A 20,506-nucleotide genomic window follows, 5' to 3' on the forward strand; every position below is an offset into this window, starting at 1 on the left:
GTCATGATTGTCATATTAGCCATTTCCCTGCCTCTCTCTCAAACCAGATCACAATTTTTGACTCTGACTCTGAGGATCAGCCTGAAGCAGATGTTGCCATTTTGACAGCCTCCCTTAAAGGTAACATAACGTCAACCGAGAATGAACAAGGTCTGTTGCTATCCGTTGTTGAATGACCAGAATTGTGCTGTGGAGTTGTGTTCCGCTTTATATCAGCTGAACATATGACCCTGTTCTGTGTTGTTCTTTGACAGGCATGAAGGCCACACCCCAAGAGCAGCTGAGCATCGCCCTTGCATGGGACAGAGCGGACGTTGCTAAGAAACACATCCTGGTTTACGGGCAGCATTGGCAGGTACCACCACTGCAGTTTAGTTCAGTTTTTGTCGAGGCAGAGGAATGCAGGGTTGGATAGTGAGGAGATGTCTGTACCTTCAATTTAACGACATCATTACATGTTTGATTAACAAGCCTTGTGTCTGTGTGTGTCTGTGTGTGTGTGCGCGAGTGCCTGTGCCTGTGCTTGTGCCTGTGCCTGTGCCTGTGCCTGTGCCTGTGCCTTTGTGTGTGTGTGTGTGTGTGTGTTTGTATGTGTGTGTGTGTGTGTGTGTCTGTGTGTGTGCGTGTGTGTATGTGTGTGTGTGTGTGTGTGTATATGTGTGTGTGTGTGTGTGTGTGTGTGTGTGTGTGTATATATGTGTGTGTGTGTGTGTGTGTATATATGTGTGTGTGTGTGTGTGTGTGTGTGTGTGTGTGTGTGTGTGTGTGTGTGTGTCATAGGTGGGCTCCCTGGAGCAGTCCCTGCTGGATGCCCTGGTCATGGACCGTGTGAGTTTTGTGAAGTTGCTGATTGAGAACGGCATGACCATGAACCGCTTCCTGACTGTTTCCCGTCTGGAGGAGCTTTACAACACGGTAATAATCTGGAATCCTTTATAATCCTTCAATTTACCACCTACTTACTTGTTACCACTCCCTGATTTTAGCAGTGATAGCACAGGCCTTACCTTTGCTTGGACAGAAGTTTGAATTTTCCTTCATAAACAAGAGACATAATAGAAACTGTCACAATGATATCTGGTGTTACATGTGTTTTGTCTGTGTATTTGTATTGTATTTGTTTTGTATCATGGGACTGTCCAGTGTGTCATGCAGTAAGGCAACACCAATAGAAACACAAAAGGATACGCCGATACCTAATTCTACTTCAATTGCAGTAGAAATGTATTACATTCATTTCCATCTGTCTTTCTCACAGCATCGGGCTCCAACAGATCATTTTTTTCATCACTTAATTGAGGATGTCAGAAAGGTAAAAGCTTGAGTCAATGTTTTTCACAAAAGCTTGAGTAAATTGAAAACGAACAATCTGTGCATATCTGAATACTGTTCATGAGCCACGTGTTGTGTTGTGTAGTGTTGTTTTGTACCCATGGTTTGCAGCATGTATGCATGTCCGTCCACAGACCTACCTTTCAGCGGGGTACAGGATCTTGTGTAGTGTTGTGTAGTGTTGTGTTGTGTAGTGTTGTGTTGTGTTGTGTAGTGTTGTGTTGTGTAGTGTTGTGTATTGTTGTGTATTGTTGTGTTGTGTAGTGTTGTGTTGTGTTGTGTAGTGTTGTGTTGTGTTGTGTTGTGTTGTGTAGTGTTGTGTTGTGTATTGTTGTGTTGTGTAGTGTTGTGTTGTGTTGTGTAGTGTTGTGTTGTGTAGTGTTGTTTTGTACCCATGGTTTGCAGCCTGTATGCATGTGCGTCCACAGACCTACCTTCCAGCGGGCTACAGGATTTCCCTGATAGACGTGGGCCTGTTAATTGAGTATCTGATTGGAGGAGCCTACCGCAGCTCCTACACACGAAAGAACTTCCGAGCCGTCTACAGTCGCCTGTGCGCCCAGGTGAGCACGATAAACCCCAGTGAGTGTGTTTGAAGGTTTGATCTCAGGAACAAGGGGCTCATTGGGACGCGTTGCCGTTTCAGGGGAGCACTCCGGAGAGCTCGAGTCACTTTGCCAGACAGAAGAGGGCGGGGTTTTCCTCCACGGAACACTCAGCTCGGAGTCCACACCGACCGCACTTCTTCCGCACCGCCCAACCGTACAAACACAAAGTCTGTGAAAACAAGTCATTGTGTACTTTCTCAGATTTTATGTTTGCTTCTGAGTTGTTTGGGGTTTTAGGTTGTGGCAGGTTGCAGTTATTCAGATTTAGTTAAATACTAGCTTCTGAAACCGGACCTAAAATAGCACAGCAAAAGTTGTAGCAATAGTAATATGTAGAAATATAACTGCTGAATAGCCTAATCTGTAACAGAGTCCTGTTTTTGGAAATGTTTTCTTTTTTAATGTATACATCCCAATTTCTGCTGTGCTTATGTGATCTGCTTTGTTAGGGGAAATCTGACACCCCATCAGAGCTGAAGGTGGGCCCGAGCACTGAACTCAGTGAGCCCTCTCCTTACGTTTACAACTTCAGTGACTTGTTTGTGTGGGCGGTGCTGAAGCGGCGCCAGCAGATGGCGCTTTTCCTGTGGCAGCATGGGGAGGCGGCCATGGCCAGGGCTGTGGTGGCCTGCAAACTCTACCGTGCCATGGCCAACGAGGCCAGGGAGAGCAACATGGCCGACAGCATCACGGAAGAGCTGAATACCTACTCACTGTAAGTGTGCACACACGTGTAATTCTGGCCCACATGGGTATACACACAAATACAAAAAAAACACGTAGCACGTAGCATGAACCTGTTCTTTATACTTATTTTAAATAAAATTAAAGTATATTAACTGTTTTGCACAACAGACAGACTCAATACATAAACTCAAAGTAATTTGTAGCTGAGAATGTTGACATTCTTTTATCTGGGAAGGCTAGCCTTCTTTTAGCTGAGAAGGCTAACATTCATTCAGCTGCTCCCCCTGAGTCTCCATTGTTCAAACGTCCTCAGAGAGTTTGGGCAGTTGGCTGTGGACCTCCTGGACAAGGCCTTCCGGGAGAACGAGTGCATGGCCATGAAGCTGCTAACGTCCGAGATGAAGGACTGGAGCAACTTCACCTGCCTGCAGATGGCGGTGTCGTCCAGTCTGAGGTCCTTCGTGGCCCACACCTGCACCCAGATGCTGCTCACGGACCTGTGGATGGGCCGACTCAACATGAGGAAGATCTACTGGTTCAAGGTGAAGGGGGGCAGAGAGGCCATGTGGTGGTCTGTGTAACATGCTGTGGTCATTAATAAGAAATTCGGCTGTGGAAGTGACTAATAATGTGGATTTGCTTCAAGAATTTACTTTAAACACAATCTCAAACTTCACCTGAATATGAAAGCTATTTCTATTTTCTTTTTCCTAAATTAGAAAAAAAATGAGTAAAAAGGATAATATAAACGGTATAGAACACAACTCGCTTTAATGAAGACAGTGAGAAAGACATGAGAACGAGTGAAGAAGCCACTATCACACTGGGTTCTACCTCCTGGAGCTGTGCTAATGAGAAAATCCAGACAGTAGACAGAAAATACACAAAACACTGGGAAGGACTTTCTAAACATGGAAATGTATAAAATGTCTACCCTGGTGTTATTTTAGCTTGTGTATGCTGTTTTGACTAATTACTAGACCTGCAGTAATTACCAGACTTCCTCTAGATCCACATAGCTCAGGGTGATGTGTGTGTATGTGTGTGTGTGTGTTTGTGTCTGTGTGAGTGTGTACATGTTTTGTTTTGTGCATGTATTGGTGCAGTGTACAGTATGTGTATTTATATGTGTGTGTATATTTATACATTCATATCATTCATTGTATGTGCTGTGTGTGTTTATATGTACGTTGTATGTATGCAATTGTTTTGTATTTATACAGTCATCTGCATGTGTGTGCTTGTGTTTTGTGTTTGTGTTTGTGTGTGTGAGTGTATGTGTGTGTGTGCTTGTGTTTTGTGTGTGTGTGCTTGTTATTGTGTGGGTGATTGTATGTGTTTGTATGTGTGTGTGCTTGTGCTTGTGTTTTGTGTGTGTGCTTGTGTTTTGTGTTTTTGTGTGGGTGATTGTATGTGTGTGTGCTTGTGTTTTGTGTGTGTGCTTGTATGTGTGTGTGTGTGTGTGTGTGTGTGTGTGTGTGTGTGCTTGTGTTTTGTGTGTGTGTGTGTGTGTGTGTGTGTGTGTGTGTGTGTGTGTGTGTGTTTTGTGTGTGTGCTTGTGTTTTGTGTGTGTGTGTGGGTGAATGTGTGTTTTGTGTGTGTGCTTGTGTGTTCTCTGTGTGTGTGTGTGTGGGTGAGTGTGAATGTAACAGATCGTCCTGGGCATCCTGGTGCCAGTGTCCATTCAGCTGTTAGACTTTAAGAGCCAGGCGGAGATGTCACATGTCCCTCAATCCCAGGAAGCATTGCAGTTTGGACTGGACAGTCGCAGCCTTGACACTAATGAATCACAAGGAAAAGCTAATACAGTAAGATTCTCTCCCCTGCAACACCAGTAGGGTGGAAATCTGGTGTAGAAATCATTGCTAGTTAGAATTTAGAAATATAATTTGTCCAATGGGCTCTTTGTATTTGTTCAAAAATGGCTGTCGGGTGTCTTTCACAGAGTGACGATGCTGAGAGAGGAGCAGAGAGCAAGGAAGACTCTTCTGCTCTCTTCTCACAGTGGATACAGTGCATACGGAAGTTCTATGACTTCTACAATGCCCCAGTGGTCAAATTCTGGTTCCACACCGTAAGTGCACAGCCCATCTCTCAATGTGATCTGTGTTTCTGTGTTGACGATGCATCTCTGTCTTATTGCTCTCTTGTCCTGTTTTGGTTTGCAGATATCCTACTTGGCCTTTCTCATGCTGTTCTCCTACACAGTCCTGGTGAGGATGGAGGATCACCCAAGTCCGCAGGAATGGCTGGTCATTGCTTACATCTTATCCACGGCAGTGGAGAAGACCAGAGAGGTGAGAATGGGACTTCAGTGAGGGCCAGAAAGCAGAACGTTTTGCAGAATGTGTTTAATGTTTACCGTTAATATGGCATGGTCCCACAGCAAGTGATTAACCTGACTTTTAAGATTATCCAAAACTACCTTTTAAAATAGACTATCCATGGGAGAATAGACATTGCATGCACAAGGGCAAAAGTGGATCTAGGTTCAGAATGAGTGTGAAAAAAGAGGAAGTAAAAAGGTTGAGACAAGACGTCCCATAAAGGCTTCTGATAAAAAGTAAACATATTCCTTGAATTCCACTATCCTGAACGGGGTGGTTACAAAGGTCTGCTATTGAGTGTTTTGTCTTTATGCTGATATGATTCTTTTGCACCCCATTCACAGCAGTTTATATGTCTGTAAATCTGTAAAAAAAAAAAAAAAAGTGACTTTGGAACTTTTTGTCTGAGATGCTGTCTTTCAAGTTTTTATCTGAATTATTGCCAATCTTTTATCAGCTATCAGTACAATAACATACACGTCTTTTATTTTACCTAATCATACTGAGTTGAACTTCTGACCTTAATGATTTCAGTGCTATTTCCTTCCTTTTAAAGCAACTGGAGTGTGATTGCCATCCCTGCACACTTTTGACATGTTCTGTCTTTGACAGGTACTAATGTCAGAGCCCAGGAAGTTCAGCAAGAAACTGAAGGTGTGGTTCAGTGAGTACTGGAACGTCTCTGACTTTGTCGCCATCTTCCTCTTCCTGGTGGGATTTGCATTGAGGTGGGACCCGTCGTGGCGGGTGACAGGGCGAATCATCTACTGCCTGGACGTGATCTTCTGGTTCATCAGGGTCCTGGACCTGCTGGCTGTCAATCAGCATGCTGGTCCTTACCTCACCATGATCACGAAGATGGTGAGTTTGAGCCCACGTCCTCCTGTATTTGTTAATACACCTTTGAAATAAGTAATAACATTAGCAGACTACATTTATACTGTGGTTTATATACAATTATAAATGTAATCATGAATGGGCCTAGTTTATACAGATAAAGTGATAGTACGTCTTTGAATTTATATTGTAATCATGCGAAAATCTTGTGTAATCCAATCGGCAATAAACTGCATACAGACTCAATATTTTCCTGTTCTATGTCTGGTCTTGTGTCTGCAGACTAGCAACATGTTTTACATTGTGATCATGATGGCTATCGTTCTCCTGAGTTTTGGCGTTTCCCGGAAGGCCATCCTCTCTCCCGACGAGGACCCGTCCTGGACTCTGGCAAAAGACGTGGTCTTCCAGCCTTACTGGATGATCTTCGGAGAGGTTTATGCCGGTGAAATTGATTGTGAGTCTCATATCATGTCCTCTGAAAGAGCAGTAACAGTAGTATAAGTATTAGTGATGTTATGTTTTCTAAAGGAGATACTGTGATTATATTTTTCCCTTTGTGATATCCCAGCTTGTGCTGAAAACTCGACATGTGTGCCTGGTGCCTTCCTCACCCCGTTTCTTCAGGCCGTGTATCTTTTCTTCCAGTACATCATACTGGTCAACACCCTCATTGCTTTTTTCAAGTAGGAACTTAAACCTAATCATGACTATTGACTAGAACTTTCAAGTAGGAACTTTAAACCTAATCATGACTATTGACTAGAACTTTCAAGTAGGAACTTTAAACCTAATCATGACCATGGACTTGAACTTTCAAGTAGGAACTTTAAACCTAATCATGACCATGGACTAGAACTTTCAAGCAGGAACTTTAAACCTAATCATGACCATGGACTAGAACTTTAAAGTAGGAACTTTAAACCTAATCATGACTATTGATTAGAACTTGTTTAAGGTTCTTCCCAACTTCTCATTTAGTCTGTCTGGCCAAACCATTTTGACATGCACTGGCAAATCTTAATAAATTATCATATATTTGTTTTGCCGTTTTGTTCTCATTTGACAGTAATGTCTACCTTGACATGAAGTCCATCTCCAATCAGCTGTGGAAGTATAACCGCTACCGCTACATCATGACCTATCAGGAGAAGCCATGGCTGCCGCCACCCCTCATCCTCCTCAATCATGTGACTCTGTATGGGATGCGCGTCTGCAAAAAGACCCTGGGGGCCTCAGAGAAGGAACAGAACTCTGGGCTGAGTGAGTCTGTGTAAATGTGTCTCTGTGGGTATAGTAAACACATGCTGTTTTCTTTTCAAAAGAGCTAAATTCACCAGCTCTCTGGTGTATTTTCATATATAGCTCACAGATGACCCCTTTCGTCTAGTAGTAAGTATAGCTCACAAGAAAGGAAGAGTGATATTTAAAAAAGTATTAATCATGAAGGGAAGATGATTTTGAAGATCACAGACATGCCCCCATAGCAGATGTCAAGTCTACCGTGTGTCCTTCTTTACAGAGCTGTTCTTGGGCAGTGACGACCTGAAGAAGCTGCATGAGTTTGAGGGGAGATGTGTTGCAGGGTATTTCTTTGAGAAAAATGAAAACCTGCACTCCAGCCAAATCAACAGGATCTGTTTCACAGCAGAAAAGTTAGTAACTGTGTAGAAAAAAATGTAGAAACAGTGGCTAGTGGTTAGTATTTAGGCATGAAACTATCAATATGCACACAAAACTGTTTCAAACCAGATGGCAAAAAATATTTTGTATTCATCGATTGTTTTCTGAAAGTTACCTGCTATACCTTATAACACTGAAGTGACCCATAATTCCCCTCTAAATCAGGGCTGGGGAGTCGGCCATAGTCCTAGGCGAGGTTGCTGAAAAAATCCACTCCATCCAGGACAGCCTTCAGACGCTGGATTCTCAGCTTGGGCATCTTCAAGACACATCAGCCCTCACAGTAGACACCCTTAGTCTAATTACAGCTTCAGATGATTGCCACCAGAGGGCAGCATTGTACAAACCAATCAGCAGCTCCCATCAGGAGGCCCTCCACAACTGGTGCCTTCCGGGCGGGAGTGTACCCCCCAGCCGCTACCTTCTGGCCCATAAGCCCTACAACAGCGCCCCCTCGTCCCTGCTCGGGGGCCTGGGCGCGTGCTGGCATTCTCTGTCCCTGGAGTGGCAGCACCAGGGGGGCAGTGAGTGCAGTAAGCAGGACTCCGATGAGGAGCAGTGGAAATCCAAGCCCTCTCCGCACCCCAGTGACGCCATCTCTGAGGGATACCGCCGGTTCTCCCATGATTCTCTGCCTCATCTAGCTGGCTGGAGGGACCGGACTCCCCTCGGGTCGTGTTGGCCGTCTCGCACCAGCATCCCCCTGATGCCCTGGAGCTCCGAGGCCCTCGACCAGCACCAGCAACCCAGAGCTTGGCACCATGACTCCCACCTCCCTCCCAGTCAGGAGTCTCCCGATGAGATAGAGGAAGAGGAGGAGGAGGAAGAGAAAGAACTGGGCAGTTCTGGTGAAATTAGCTTATCCAGAACGTCAAGCCACGCGGTGCTGCACACAGATTCTCCTTCGGACCGATGCCGGTTAATGGGCCTGGTGAACCCAGGGTTTTGTGGAGACGGTGAGCTTGCGCCGGCTCAATCAGGGCGGAAGCAGCAGTGCCGGAAGATCCCCCGGTGGACGTGCCGTTCAAGGCACAGTCGCTCCCTGTCAGCAAGTGTGGAGAACATGGCCTTTCTGGGGGCTCCCCCTGCCTCTCACCCACCCAGTGTGCTGGCCAGTGACAGCCCTGGAGTGGACCATGTGCACTGCATGGGAAAGGATACATCTCCTGCGTTAAGTCAGAACAGAGGTGCGTACGAGAATCGTTTCCATACGCGATCTTTTGACGTATAAGGCTTTACTTTAATGATTTGACGTTTACTTGCTGAATCTTCTGCTGTGTGGTTTGGTTTCTGCCTGAACAGAATTGTCCAAGTCTGCTGACCTGACTGAAGCCCTGGAGGGTAAGCAAAGAGCCTGTGTCAGGAAGACGGTGAAGATCCAGGATGAGAACACAGGAAATGTAACTGCCTCTTAGGATACCTCAGGAACACTCCACTTAATTATATCAAAGCAGCTTTGGATTGAAAATAGGATCAGCAAGTCTTGATAAGTCGTTCCTTGTTCTAGATTGAAACATACCATGACTTAACATGACTTCTTGATCCTGTTAACTCTTCTGAGAGATGAGTTTATGTTACTTATTATTGGTACCTACATGTTCATGAATCTAATTATAATATATAGAAATTACCTTAAAGATAGCTGATCCAAGTTATTTGCACAATATGTTAGGATAGAATGCTTCCCTACACCTATTGAGTGTGTGTGTACCTACACTCTTGAGTTTGTGTAACAGTGGACCTTTTGTTATTTTTTCCCTACAGGTGACAGAGGCATGTTTACATTCTTCCGACGGCTACCATAAAGGCAGATGCCATGGAAAATCCCCTGCTCTACACAAGAGGTCAACCTCTGCCAGCCTTTCCCAACTGAGTATGACTATCTTTTTATGGATATCCTGCTATCTGAATGCAACAGCCAACAAGACTACAATAAATCTTGATACATTTAACATAATTTCGATCAAGTATGTTAGGAGGATCTGAACACTAATGGTGTTGTTCACAAAGCAGGTTTTCAGAGTATTCGATAGCAACCGAGAGAATTCGCTAGCAACCGACTGCCAATCACGCCCTTTCCAGTAAGAACTTCAACATATGATTTTTTTTATTTTATTTTTCATTCTAGATTTTGACCATGTGGACTTACAGAGGTTCACACATTCTTTTCAGGTAAGACGGTTTGAAATGGCGTGTTTTTTTTGTTTTCCAAGCGCATGGACTTGAATGACATTTGTCATGGTGTTTTCGTAGGCCACGAGGAGCCCCAGCCAGTCTCTGTGGAGCAGCTGGGCGAAGTCGAACAGCCAGAGGTCCTCGTAAGTAGCTATCCACACCTCACACGCGTGTAAACATTTTCCTGACTTTATGGGGACTGTTGGGTGACTATTACTAAAATCCAATCCTGCTGAATCATACAGTGGCATAATCAATTTAAAGGATTGCACTGTGCCTGTACAGTAAAATGTGATAAAATGTGATTTTTTTCTGTTTTTCTTTTCTGTAGGATTCAAAGTGGGGCTCTATATGAGGGTGAGTGCCTGTCTACACGACTTTAAAACCATGGCTTTTATTCATCTCTGGTGTGTTCATGTTTGTTTTTTAATGTGTGACCCCAACTTTAGCTAGAGGCGCCACCTTCCAGTCGACTGAGGGATTACACCCTCACTACTCAGGTTAGTTGACAGCCTGGACTGCATTTCTCAAAAGAGTCTATGGAGAGAGTCTTCAAAATGGTAGTCTCTCTATCGTTTAACGATGGTAGTTGTTCAACCAGAGTTTTGAGAAGCACACCCCTGATTGATGTGTGTGTTTGGCCTCTGTTTCATAAGTTCTTTGCATTTTAATTCACAATCTTTTTTCCTTGTTTTTTTAAACAGCAATGGAGCGCAATAACTTGATGAGACTGGCTCATAGCATTCCCTTCACACCTGTATCTTTGATGGGTAAGATGGGTTGTATGAAGCTCATCCACTCACTTCTGTGTGACCTTTGTACCAGTCACTGACAAGACTAAGAACCCAGTGATCAGTACTGCTGTCCCTCTGACCTGAAGCGTCATGTCCTTGTCCCGTGTGCTAGCAGTGGGAGAGGAGGTGTCTGTCTACACCCTGGAGCCGGCAGGAGAAAGCACCGGCAGCACGGACCTCAGTGTGTCCTCCTGGTCTCCCCGCGGACTCTCTGCCATCCTTCAGCCTCTGTCCGATGAGGGGGTACTGGACGGAGGCCTGCGGCGGGCCCGTCGGGTGGCGTGCACCTGGGCCGAAGAGGGTGTCTTGAAGCCAGGCTGCATCTACGTAGTGAAGGCCTTCCGTCCAGAGGTGGTCAGGATGTGGCAGAGGGTCTTCCACAGTGACACCTCTCTCCATCTTTGTTTACGGGTACTAACTTTCGTCATGTCATGCCCGCAATCAAATTTCCCAAAATGAATAATCGAATGCAGAGCAGGTCAAATAATTTGACACGTAGCTAATGTAGTATTTTTAGCTACTTATGACTGTATTATTGAATAATGTGTGTATTGCTGGTACTGGAACATGGACATCTCAACAAATAAGAGGTAACAGTTAGATGATAAGGCTGCCATTAGGCAGAAGGGCCCTTTTTGGAGAAATCATATTGCAGACAGGCCTTTTCTTATAAACCCAAGTGCGCAGATAGCATTTCTGAGAAATCATGAGGCAGACATGCCGTTTCTTATAAACCTCCTTGCAAAGATAACTTTTATGATAAATCACGTAGCAAACATGCCTTCACTGAAAAAACACATAGCATGCACACTTAGGCGAATTGGGGCGCCTGGGGCCTTTTTGTGGTGCCTCTGAGGGGTCATGGCAAGGTGACAGACGCCTCTGCAAAAAGCCACAAGGCAGGCAATGTCAAGAACCCATGTCTGAAAACCCCCGAGTCACCTGCAATCACAGGAAACTACACCATGTATCTCAAGGTGGTTAATTCTGTTGACATAGAAAAAACAAACTGTTTAATATGCAACATTGTTAAGATAGTTAAACCCATTGCTCTCCATCTCGGTGTGGTCGAGTCCAATGACGCAAATAAGGTACCTGTTGTTTTCCATCTCAGTGCGGTCGAGTCCAATGACGCAAATAAGACGCAAATGAAACCAGAGCAAAGGGTGATTTGATCAATATAAAAGTGGGCACGGGGACTTGTTGGTTAGGTTTTCTACTGGTAGCTCCTGCAATATGCTTAGAGTCTTTGAGATGCTCCATGGACCAGCTCAGCAGTAGGTATCTCCTCTGAATTAAACTGTTCAGTATATTCATACCTATTTGCCCTGAGAAGTTTCTTGAGAACTCTTTTTCCACGACACTCACCTCACTGAAACGGGGTTTTACATTAACCACTTTGTAAGAACAGCCCCCAGTGTGCTGAGATTGAAAGCAACCACATTAGTGGCTTAGATTTTTTGTTGTGAGCAAGATTCTGAGAATCAAGCAGTTGCTGACTGTTATGCAAGTGAATTTTGAACTGAATTTCATAATAATTTCATTGACATATCTGATGTTAGGTCAGTGTATCAGTTGATTGCCCCTTCTGTACATGCCGAGGACAATGGAAACAGTGTTGTTGACAGGTGAAATTCTTCAGCGAGATGTGATGCCAAATAAGTTAAAAGTCAGATTGTTGGTGTATTAAATATGGAACTGTTTCTCAGAGCAGTTGAGGCAGCAGACCGTGAGAGCGTTGCAATGTGGGCAGTACCCTGAGACTGCAAGGATTCACACACTCGACCACCAGATCTCAAGCATGTGTTGATTGCTCAATGACTGACCCTCTTGAGTTCTGTTTTTGTCTGTTTGTTTTTGCTTGCAGGAAGTCCAACAGCAGACCGCTGCCCAGAGGCTCATGCATGTGTTCAACCAGCTGAAGCCCCAGAACATGCGTTACTCTCCTAGGTACCCCAAAACCAGGAAACTACTCCATCACTGGTTATGTCAGCAGCTTTTATTTTATTTATGATCCTCTGATCATGAGTCATTTCCTGTAATAATAGGCCCTTTGCTCCGGAGCAGAAACTCCCCCTAGGGACCCTGTTAACCTGAAATAAAGTAATGGGGTCTTTTCATAGCTGTAAGCATATATTTGACTCTTCGATCGGTATGACCAGCAATGGTTTGGGTATTTCTAAGGGTCTGCATCTTTGTTTGCTGATTTATAGTTCTTAGTATGCTTGATTATCTGTATGTTTTGTAGTTGTATGTTTGTGCGTGTTTTTGTGTGTGTATCAGTTCATTATTTTGGACTATCCCTCAGGTTTCTGGATGTGTCCCTCGTGCACTGGCACTCTGACAACCAGTGGCTGACCATCGAGAGGTATATGGCCGGAGACTTCCGGAAGTATAACAATAACACTGGGGAGGAGATGGCCCCCTGCTGTGGACTGGAGGACACGGTGCTTGCCTTCTCCCACTGGACATACGAGTATTCCTGCCGGGAGCTGCTGGTGCTGGATCTTCAGGGTATGGTCTCAGCCTTCTGCAGACTCTTAACATTATTATAACTGATAGTCTTACTTCTCCATTAGATGTCTTTATTCATTAGATTATCAAGCTTGTTTATTTCAGTGTTTTGCCTGTTGTTGTCTTTGCAGGGGTGGGAATGGAGCTCACTGACCCATCTGTCATCCGGGCAGATGACCAGAGGTACTGTGTGTGTGTGTGTGTGTGTGTGTGTGTGTGTGTGTGTGTGTGTGTGTGTGTGTGTGTGTGTGTGTGTGTTGGTGTGTGAAGGGGAGGCAGGGGGGTTAACATAACACCACATATCATGAAATCAACTCAAAGAAAGCACATGCTCATAGCAATCTTCCACTGTAATTGTATAGTGTTTCCCCCCTCGTTGAGCAGTTGCAGTTCAAGGCTAAAGATGACTTCATTTGAAAGCAGTTACTTCTGTTCTAATGCGATTGTTTGCTAACTTCCTGGTCATATTCATCCCCGCTGTATTTATCTGAAACAGCTGCTTTGTTTGTGTGTTGGTTCCTCTGTGTCCTGTAAATACTCCAGCACATCTGGTGACTTGGTGTTTGGGCCGGCTAATTTGGGAAACGATGCCATTCAGAGCTTCATCCACAAACACAACTGCAACTCCTGTTGTGAAAAACTGGGGCTTTCAGGTGAGAGTGTGTAAGTGTGTGTGTATGTATGTGTATGTTTGTGTATGTATGTGTTCGTGTTTGTGTGTATTTCTCCCACTGGACATTCACACACATATGTGCCTTTATGTTTGGTTTTAGACAGAGAGAGAGATCAGTGTATAGGGAGGGAGCGAGGGAGGAAGATGTATAGGGGTATATACAGTCGTATGCAAAAGTTTAGGCACCCCTCTAAGGCTGCATGATAATTTACTCTGTCTTCAGCAAAAAAGATCACAGTGGTCAAATATTTATTTTGTAGTTATCACTGAGTGCTGGGGTGTTTTCCAGACAAAGATATTTAGTGTAGCAGTATTTATTGGTGTGAAATTAAATCAAATGTGAAAAATAGGCTGTGCAAAAGTTTGGGCACCCTCATAATTTTGTTGATTTGAATACCTGTACCTACTCAATGCTGATAAAATGCAACACAGAATTAGTCTGGTTAGCTCGTCAAGCCTTCAATTCCATAGAAAGGTGCATCCAACCATTAGAAAAGGTATTTAAGGTAGCCAATTGCAAGTTGTGCTTCTCTTTGATTCTCCTCTGAACAGTGGCAACATGGGGGCATCAAAACAGCTATCAAATTATCTGAAAACAAAGATTGTTCAGCAGTTTTGTTTAGGGGAAGGCTACAAAAAGTTATCCTGGAGGTTTCAGCTATCAGTTTCTACTGCAATGAATTTAATTATGAAGTGGAAGGCAACAGGCACAGTTCTTGCTAAGGCTAGAAGTGGCAGGCCAAGAAAAATAACAAAGAGGCAAAGGCAAATAATGGTCAGAATGGTCAAGAATAACCCTCTGACCACCTCCAAAGATCTGCAAGGTCATCTTGCTTCAGATGGTGTCACTGTGCATTGCTCAACCATTCAGCGCACATTGCACCGAAAACAGCTGTATGGGAGAGTGATGCAGAAGAAGCCTTTTCCGCACACACGCCACAAACAAGCTCGCTTGAGGTTTGCCAAACTACATTTGAACAAGCCAGGCTCATTTTGGAACAAAGTGCTGTGGAATGATGAGACAAAGATAGAGATATTTGGTCACAACAAGAGGCGTTACGCATAGAGGCAAATTAATGCAGCATTCCTAGAAAAACACATGCTGCCCACAGTAAAATTAGGTGGGGGGTCCATCATGCTGTGGGACTGTGTGGCTAGTACAGGAACTGGAAATCTATAAAGTTGATGGTCGCATGGATTCAACTCAGTACCAGCAAATTCTTGACAATAATGTTCAAGAATCTGTAACAAAGCTGAAGTTACGGCGGAGTTGGGTGTTCCAGCAGGACAATAACACGAAACATTGCTCCAAATCCACTAAGCCATTTATGCAGAGGGACATCTACAATGTTCTAGAATGGCCATCCCAGTCCCCAGACTTGAATATAATTGAAAATACGTGGGATGTCTTGAAGCAGGCTGTCCACGCTAGGCACCCATCAAACCTTACAGAGCTGGAGCTGTATTGTAAGGAAGAATGGTCCAAAATACCTTCATCCAGAATCCAGACACTCATCAGAGGCTATAAGAAGCGTCTAGAGGCTGTTATTTTGGCAAAAGGAGGCTCTAGTAAATATTATTGTGATTTTTCTGTTGGGGTTCCCAAATTTATGCACCTGTCTAATTCTGTTATTATAAATTTGGCATATTCTCTGTTTATCTAATTAACCTTATTTCACTTCTAAAATCTCACTGTGTCCATGTAGTATTATATATGTGACAAAGAAGTTCCTGATCCAAACGCCCAACAATTTATAAATGAAAGTAATAAAGATTATCAGGGGTGCCTAAACTTTTGCATACGACTGTATGCATACGATCAAGAGATTGAACCAGAAAAAGAAAAGAATAGTTGAGTGATTCTACCACAGAGGGAATATTACACTAGTGAAGAAATGCCGGCTCAGGTTTACAGTCTGTCCTCTGGGTAGGCTAGTTTAGCTTCCTTATGGCATCTTGTGTTCGAAGAAACAGCTGCCCTAAGTCGCCTGATGCTTAAGCACACTATAAACAAGCAAAGAGCAGGGAACTCCCAAGAAGAGCTAATTAAGACAAAGAAAAAAAGTTATTTCATCACCATGACAACAGAGACGGAGGCAAGGAAGTGTCTCCTTTTGTGGTGCGCGCAGCCTTGCCTTTGATCACATATTTAATAGTTCTTTTGTGCGGCGGAGAGCGCTGACTTTGATAAGTTATTAATTACCGTCATAACAAGAGGGAGCCATGCTTCTGAGGCACAGGCACAAACAAACAAACAAAAAACACACTCACTCTTGTTTGATATTTCAAAGGTGCTTTGTGCTTGTGTATGTCTGTGTATGTGTGTGTGTGTGTGTTTGTTTGTATGTGTGCGTGCGTGCACAAGTGTGTGTGTGTGTTTTGCGACCTCTCCAGGAATCTCATCAAAACAGATTATTAGCTCAGAGAAAAAAATAATGCATGGACTCCATTAAAGCATCTCTAATGAATATTCCCCTACTTGTAATAATTTATTCATGCTGCCTTTCTGCATTCCTTGGCGTCGACATGTTTGTGTGTGACAGACTTGAGAAGGAGGACCAGTCAGGGGAGCACAGAGGAGGCTCCTGAGGAGGAGGAGAGCGACTCCATCGTGACTCGCATGTGACCTTCACATCAGCGCAGTGAGAGAAATCTCTGTCCTGCTCTTTTTTAGAGCCTGTTAAACCCGTTGGAAGCTGAGGCATTACTCTGAAATGCTGTAGAAGTTTGATATACTTCACCAATCTAAAGAAAAAACTACTGATGCCCATAGTGCTAAATTGAGCACAAACTCAGCTGCATCAGTCGTGTCTGTTGTCAACATCACATCAAACTACTCCTGATGTCTGCAGCTTTGGGTTCGCTGTCACAATCTGATACTATCTGATACTACTCTGAGAGCACTCATCACCACCTATCTGCACATTCCTAAATACAAAGGATTTCAAAACATGTTAGAAAAGTGCTATCACTGTGAAGAAACAACACTACCTTGAATAAACAGTAGGTGGTGTATCATTCTTAGGGATAACTTGGAGACTTAACTACATAGCACTACACATTCCAGTCCTGAAATTGTGAACTGTACAGACAGCCCCCACTGGACATGTAGCTAGTTTATGTATATTTGCATGCTGGGATATGATAATAGCTACTGAAAATATTTGAGTGTGCAAGTATTTCTGTAGAGAACTAAGTGTTCGTAAAGTAGAGTTGTTTTATCTTCAAATGTTTGTGTAAGACACGTATTTGTCCCTACTCCACATTCGTTTATTTATTACAATGCACTTAAGTATGTCATATAGAATAAAAACACATATTACAAGATGTTAGTAAATGTAACTTTTAACCTAACACCGTTTTATTATGATGTGTGCTCCTAAAAGGACATTGCATTTGTAAACTGATTGTTATTATTATTATAGTGCATGAGAATGCAGAAGACTGTTTATTGAGATCACTCCCAAATGCATCCTCACAATCCGCTCACACTTAAGTACCAGACTCAACCACCAGAGGTCCTCCTGTGCTCATCTGTAAACACTGGCATCGCTTGTTGCTGACATTTCTCTTATTACCACACCAGCCAGAGCTCTACTGCTGTTTATATGGTACCATGTGTTAATAGTTGTTTACCCCCTTATTTTTGTGTTAAGTGAGTGATGTTGATGCGTGATGTTAATGAGTTATTAGACTTGGTAGTTTCAGTATTAATGAGAAAGGTTCAAGTCATCGTGTGGTGTGTTCCATCCCAAAAGAAATTCAACATAGCCAAAGAATGCATCCATAAAATGTTTATTTTTTTCCCACAAAGAATTGTCTACAAAAGCGATAAAATATAGAATTTAACAAAAATCACTTCAGTCCTTCACTTAATATGTACAACTTGAAGGAGGAGACACTTTTAGGACGTCGACTGACATCGAACTTTCACCCAACCCTCTCCACAAAGCTTGGAATTCAAATATTATCATTCAAAGTACTTACAAACACACATATCCACACCCACCCACAAGCGATCATAGACTCACTTCAGAATGGACATATCAATATCAAAGACGTTTCATACACATCAAACACGGTTTCATACACACACACAGTCAAGCTTGGCAATTAACTCTCATCCTCCGGTACATTTAATGGAGCTTTGTGGACGTAAGGATGCATCAAAGTTCACCGTCAGTCTCGGCCAGCTCACCAAGAAATACAAACAATTTGATTTCATTTATATTAATGCTCGCTTTCTGAATTCCCACTTCTGATTGGTTCTCAAGTAAACGTATGCAGTAAAGCATCTATCCCATCTGGCCGTTCAGCTTCTCAACACTCTAGCTATGGCACTTGGAAAAAAAATTCTTGTCCTTTTTTTTATTAGTACATAACAACAACAAAAAAGACTCTGTACCCTATGTACCTCTTGAGGGATTTTGGTAACAGATGCTACTTTAAACTTTTCTTCCAGGGAGGCAGACACATTCTAATTTATAAATAAACAGGAATTATTACTGTCGTTTTCACTTGTATGCATGTAATATGCAATAAGAGTTTTTTTTTTTTTCTTTTTTTCTGAACATCAGGAGTAGGATAAAGCAGAGTCCCGACCTCCCATACGCACACACACACACACACACACACACTCTCTCTCTTTCTGTGTCTGTGTAGACAATGACGCGTGTGTCACTTAAGAGAATAAAACATTAGCATAACCAAGAGCTGAGTGGGAGGAACGTGCTGATTGTTGCCCCAGGTAGGGCGAACAAGGGGTGCTCCCCCGACTCCAGAGAAATGAGAGATGAGATGCTCCGCTCAAATTACCCACAAGACACCACAGGGAGGCCAGAATACTGGGAGAAAAAACCCGCTTCATGTTCACTCTGGCCTTACCAATAGAGAGCTTTACCAATGGTAGCCCAGACATGTGAAAACAGTTGAAAACAAAGGGGTATTTCAATTTTGTCTCATTTTTTCCCCCTTAATGGAGTGGGATCTATGAGATCTGAACCAATTTATCTCCTTTTGAAGATTATTGGCTTTCCCCAATGCTCGATGATTGTCTAAAATGACATGTTGCCTGCTACAAGGCGCAGATGTCCCTCTTGGTACAATGCAGTGTATGTCTGTATATGTTTGTCTGTGTGTCTGTGTGTGTGTGTGATTGTATGTGGGTACTATGAGCGGGGCAAGATGCATTCAGTAGCACACACTGAACACTACCCGGTAACATTCTGATTAAAATATCCCCACCCCTTTCCCACCCACAGCGCCACGTGAGGAGAGAAACACAAAAGCCCCCAAACATCTTGGCGTCATGAAACAGCATGCAAAGATAACTGAACAACAATACGCTAATAGCCATATAATAATAATTATAATAATAATACAAATTAAAAAATAATCTTAGAATGCAAACATGACAGTAGTAAATGCTTTCAGTTATTGCTACAGTATCTAACAGCTTCCAACTGCCCCCCCCCCCCCCTTCCTTCCTTCCTTCCTCAAATCACAGTCTAATTTTTTTTTTAAATAGAAAACAAAACAATCCACTTCAGTAGGAAATTAGATTTCAGCTGAATCCACTGTCTTTGTTTGCACATGTGATAACCCGAACGGCCTTAAGGGCCAACTGTATATTCTACACTCTAACTTAAAGACTGACAGCAGCCTTTAGCAGACACTTAAGGGGAGGAATGCAAAAAGTGAATCTCCCATGTTAAGTGTTTAGTATTTATGTTGTATGCCGTAAAACTTATATTTACACTGAGCTGAAAAGGGCTGGGGGGGGACGTCTGTGTCCAGACAGTGAATTCAGCATGTCCACCTAGACCAGTATACACACAGACACACTCACAAACATACATATACCGTATAAGCCTTGTCTGGGTATAGAACATTGTTTTTCTAAGTATTTTTCAATTTCCCAAAATGTTCATATTTTAAAATATTTCTCTCTTTTTTTTCAAAATAATAAAAGAGAATTCCCTGAGACAGATGCTTTGCAGTGCATCAAAAGGTGATTGTCTTTAACAGGTCACTGGCTTTTGCCAGGATGGTTCTTGACAGAGAGTGCTTGACACAGGCGGTGAGATTTGTCTGCTCTTGGTTAGGGTTGTGGAGCGGCCTGTTGCCCAAACAAGTAAAGTAAAACAAAACTTCATTCAAGATTATGTCAGTAGCTCACACATTTGTAAAATACAAGTAATTATATAATGGTGTCCCATTTTTTTTCTTCATATTTAGTGTATCTCAAATTGCATAATTGTTGATTTCCTGTAAGTGCTCAATAGCAAACATTTCTTGATAGATTTGAACATGTATGTGTACCTCAAGTGTGCTTGGCATAAAAGCTTCACAAAGAGTACACCATCCAGTAACTACATAATCAAGGTGAGAAAAATCTCCCCACTAGGAAATAAATGTTCTCACAGCCACACCGCCTAATGTTAGTAATTAGTGCTTTTTTAAACCATGTGCTGAGGGAGCTAACGGCTTGTAGACTGGGCTCCGACCCCATCGTTTGCCTTCAATGAAAAAAAAAATAAAAAACTAACACGAGAGAACATAGGTGAATAACCTAGCGCCCCCCTGAGTCAAGACAAAACCAATGTCCCGGGAACTAAACGCAGTTCTTCATGGTGGCCACAGTGTACAGCAGTTCTATTGCATTATCCAGGAATGCTTTCACATACATGCAGAGAAATTTCAGTTAAATATTGTATTACTAACATTAAATAAATAATACAGCGTTACTAAGTGATTGTCTACCACAGCTTTCTATAAGGAGATAATTAGAAGTATATTGCCACTGTAAACTGCTGAAGCTCTTGGTATAGTGCTCTATGTCCTTGTATCTCAACATAGTCCTTAAATGTGGAATGT

The 20,506-nt window shown here is 43.0% G+C and overlaps 1 protein-coding gene across 1 annotated transcript in view; it reads left to right on the top strand.

The window, feature by feature from the left end:
- Nucleotides 1–16,256, top strand: part of trpm6 (transient receptor potential cation channel, subfamily M, member 6) — a gene marked incomplete at both ends in the record, with an annotated part of 23,355 nt that extends 7,099 nt beyond the window's left edge. Inside the window, 30 exons of the mRNA XM_080852589.1 lie at nucleotides 48–120; nucleotides 255–355; nucleotides 781–915; nucleotides 1,259–1,312; nucleotides 1,761–1,895; nucleotides 1,979–2,107; nucleotides 2,390–2,655; nucleotides 2,941–3,169; nucleotides 4,280–4,435; nucleotides 4,573–4,701; nucleotides 4,796–4,924; nucleotides 5,567–5,815; nucleotides 6,074–6,248; nucleotides 6,363–6,477; nucleotides 6,861–7,054; nucleotides 7,314–7,446; nucleotides 7,640–8,661; nucleotides 8,777–8,874; nucleotides 9,239–9,347; nucleotides 9,603–9,646; nucleotides 9,728–9,792; nucleotides 9,981–10,006; nucleotides 10,099–10,149; nucleotides 10,354–10,419; nucleotides 10,556–10,854; nucleotides 12,311–12,393; nucleotides 12,752–12,957; nucleotides 13,089–13,149; nucleotides 13,501–13,610; nucleotides 16,174–16,256. Of these exons, the coding sequence (XP_080708715.1) occupies nucleotides 48–120; nucleotides 255–355; nucleotides 781–915; nucleotides 1,259–1,312; nucleotides 1,761–1,895; nucleotides 1,979–2,107; nucleotides 2,390–2,655; nucleotides 2,941–3,169; nucleotides 4,280–4,435; nucleotides 4,573–4,701; nucleotides 4,796–4,924; nucleotides 5,567–5,815; nucleotides 6,074–6,248; nucleotides 6,363–6,477; nucleotides 6,861–7,054; nucleotides 7,314–7,446; nucleotides 7,640–8,661; nucleotides 8,777–8,874; nucleotides 9,239–9,347; nucleotides 9,603–9,646; nucleotides 9,728–9,792; nucleotides 9,981–10,006; nucleotides 10,099–10,149; nucleotides 10,354–10,419; nucleotides 10,556–10,854; nucleotides 12,311–12,393; nucleotides 12,752–12,957; nucleotides 13,089–13,149; nucleotides 13,501–13,610; nucleotides 16,174–16,256 (4,725 nt within the window). The remainder of the gene's footprint in view (nucleotides 1–47; nucleotides 121–254; nucleotides 356–780; nucleotides 916–1,258; nucleotides 1,313–1,760; nucleotides 1,896–1,978; nucleotides 2,108–2,389; nucleotides 2,656–2,940; nucleotides 3,170–4,279; nucleotides 4,436–4,572; nucleotides 4,702–4,795; nucleotides 4,925–5,566; nucleotides 5,816–6,073; nucleotides 6,249–6,362; nucleotides 6,478–6,860; nucleotides 7,055–7,313; nucleotides 7,447–7,639; nucleotides 8,662–8,776; nucleotides 8,875–9,238; nucleotides 9,348–9,602; nucleotides 9,647–9,727; nucleotides 9,793–9,980; nucleotides 10,007–10,098; nucleotides 10,150–10,353; nucleotides 10,420–10,555; nucleotides 10,855–12,310; nucleotides 12,394–12,751; nucleotides 12,958–13,088; nucleotides 13,150–13,500; nucleotides 13,611–16,173) is intronic.
- Nucleotides 16,257–20,506: the final 4,250 nt, after the last annotated feature.

Source organism: Sprattus sprattus (genome assembly GCF_963457725.1).
Source record: "Sprattus sprattus genome assembly, chromosome: 15".
In the NCBI taxonomy this organism is placed as follows: Eukaryota; Metazoa; Chordata; class Actinopteri; order Clupeiformes; family Clupeidae; genus Sprattus; species Sprattus sprattus.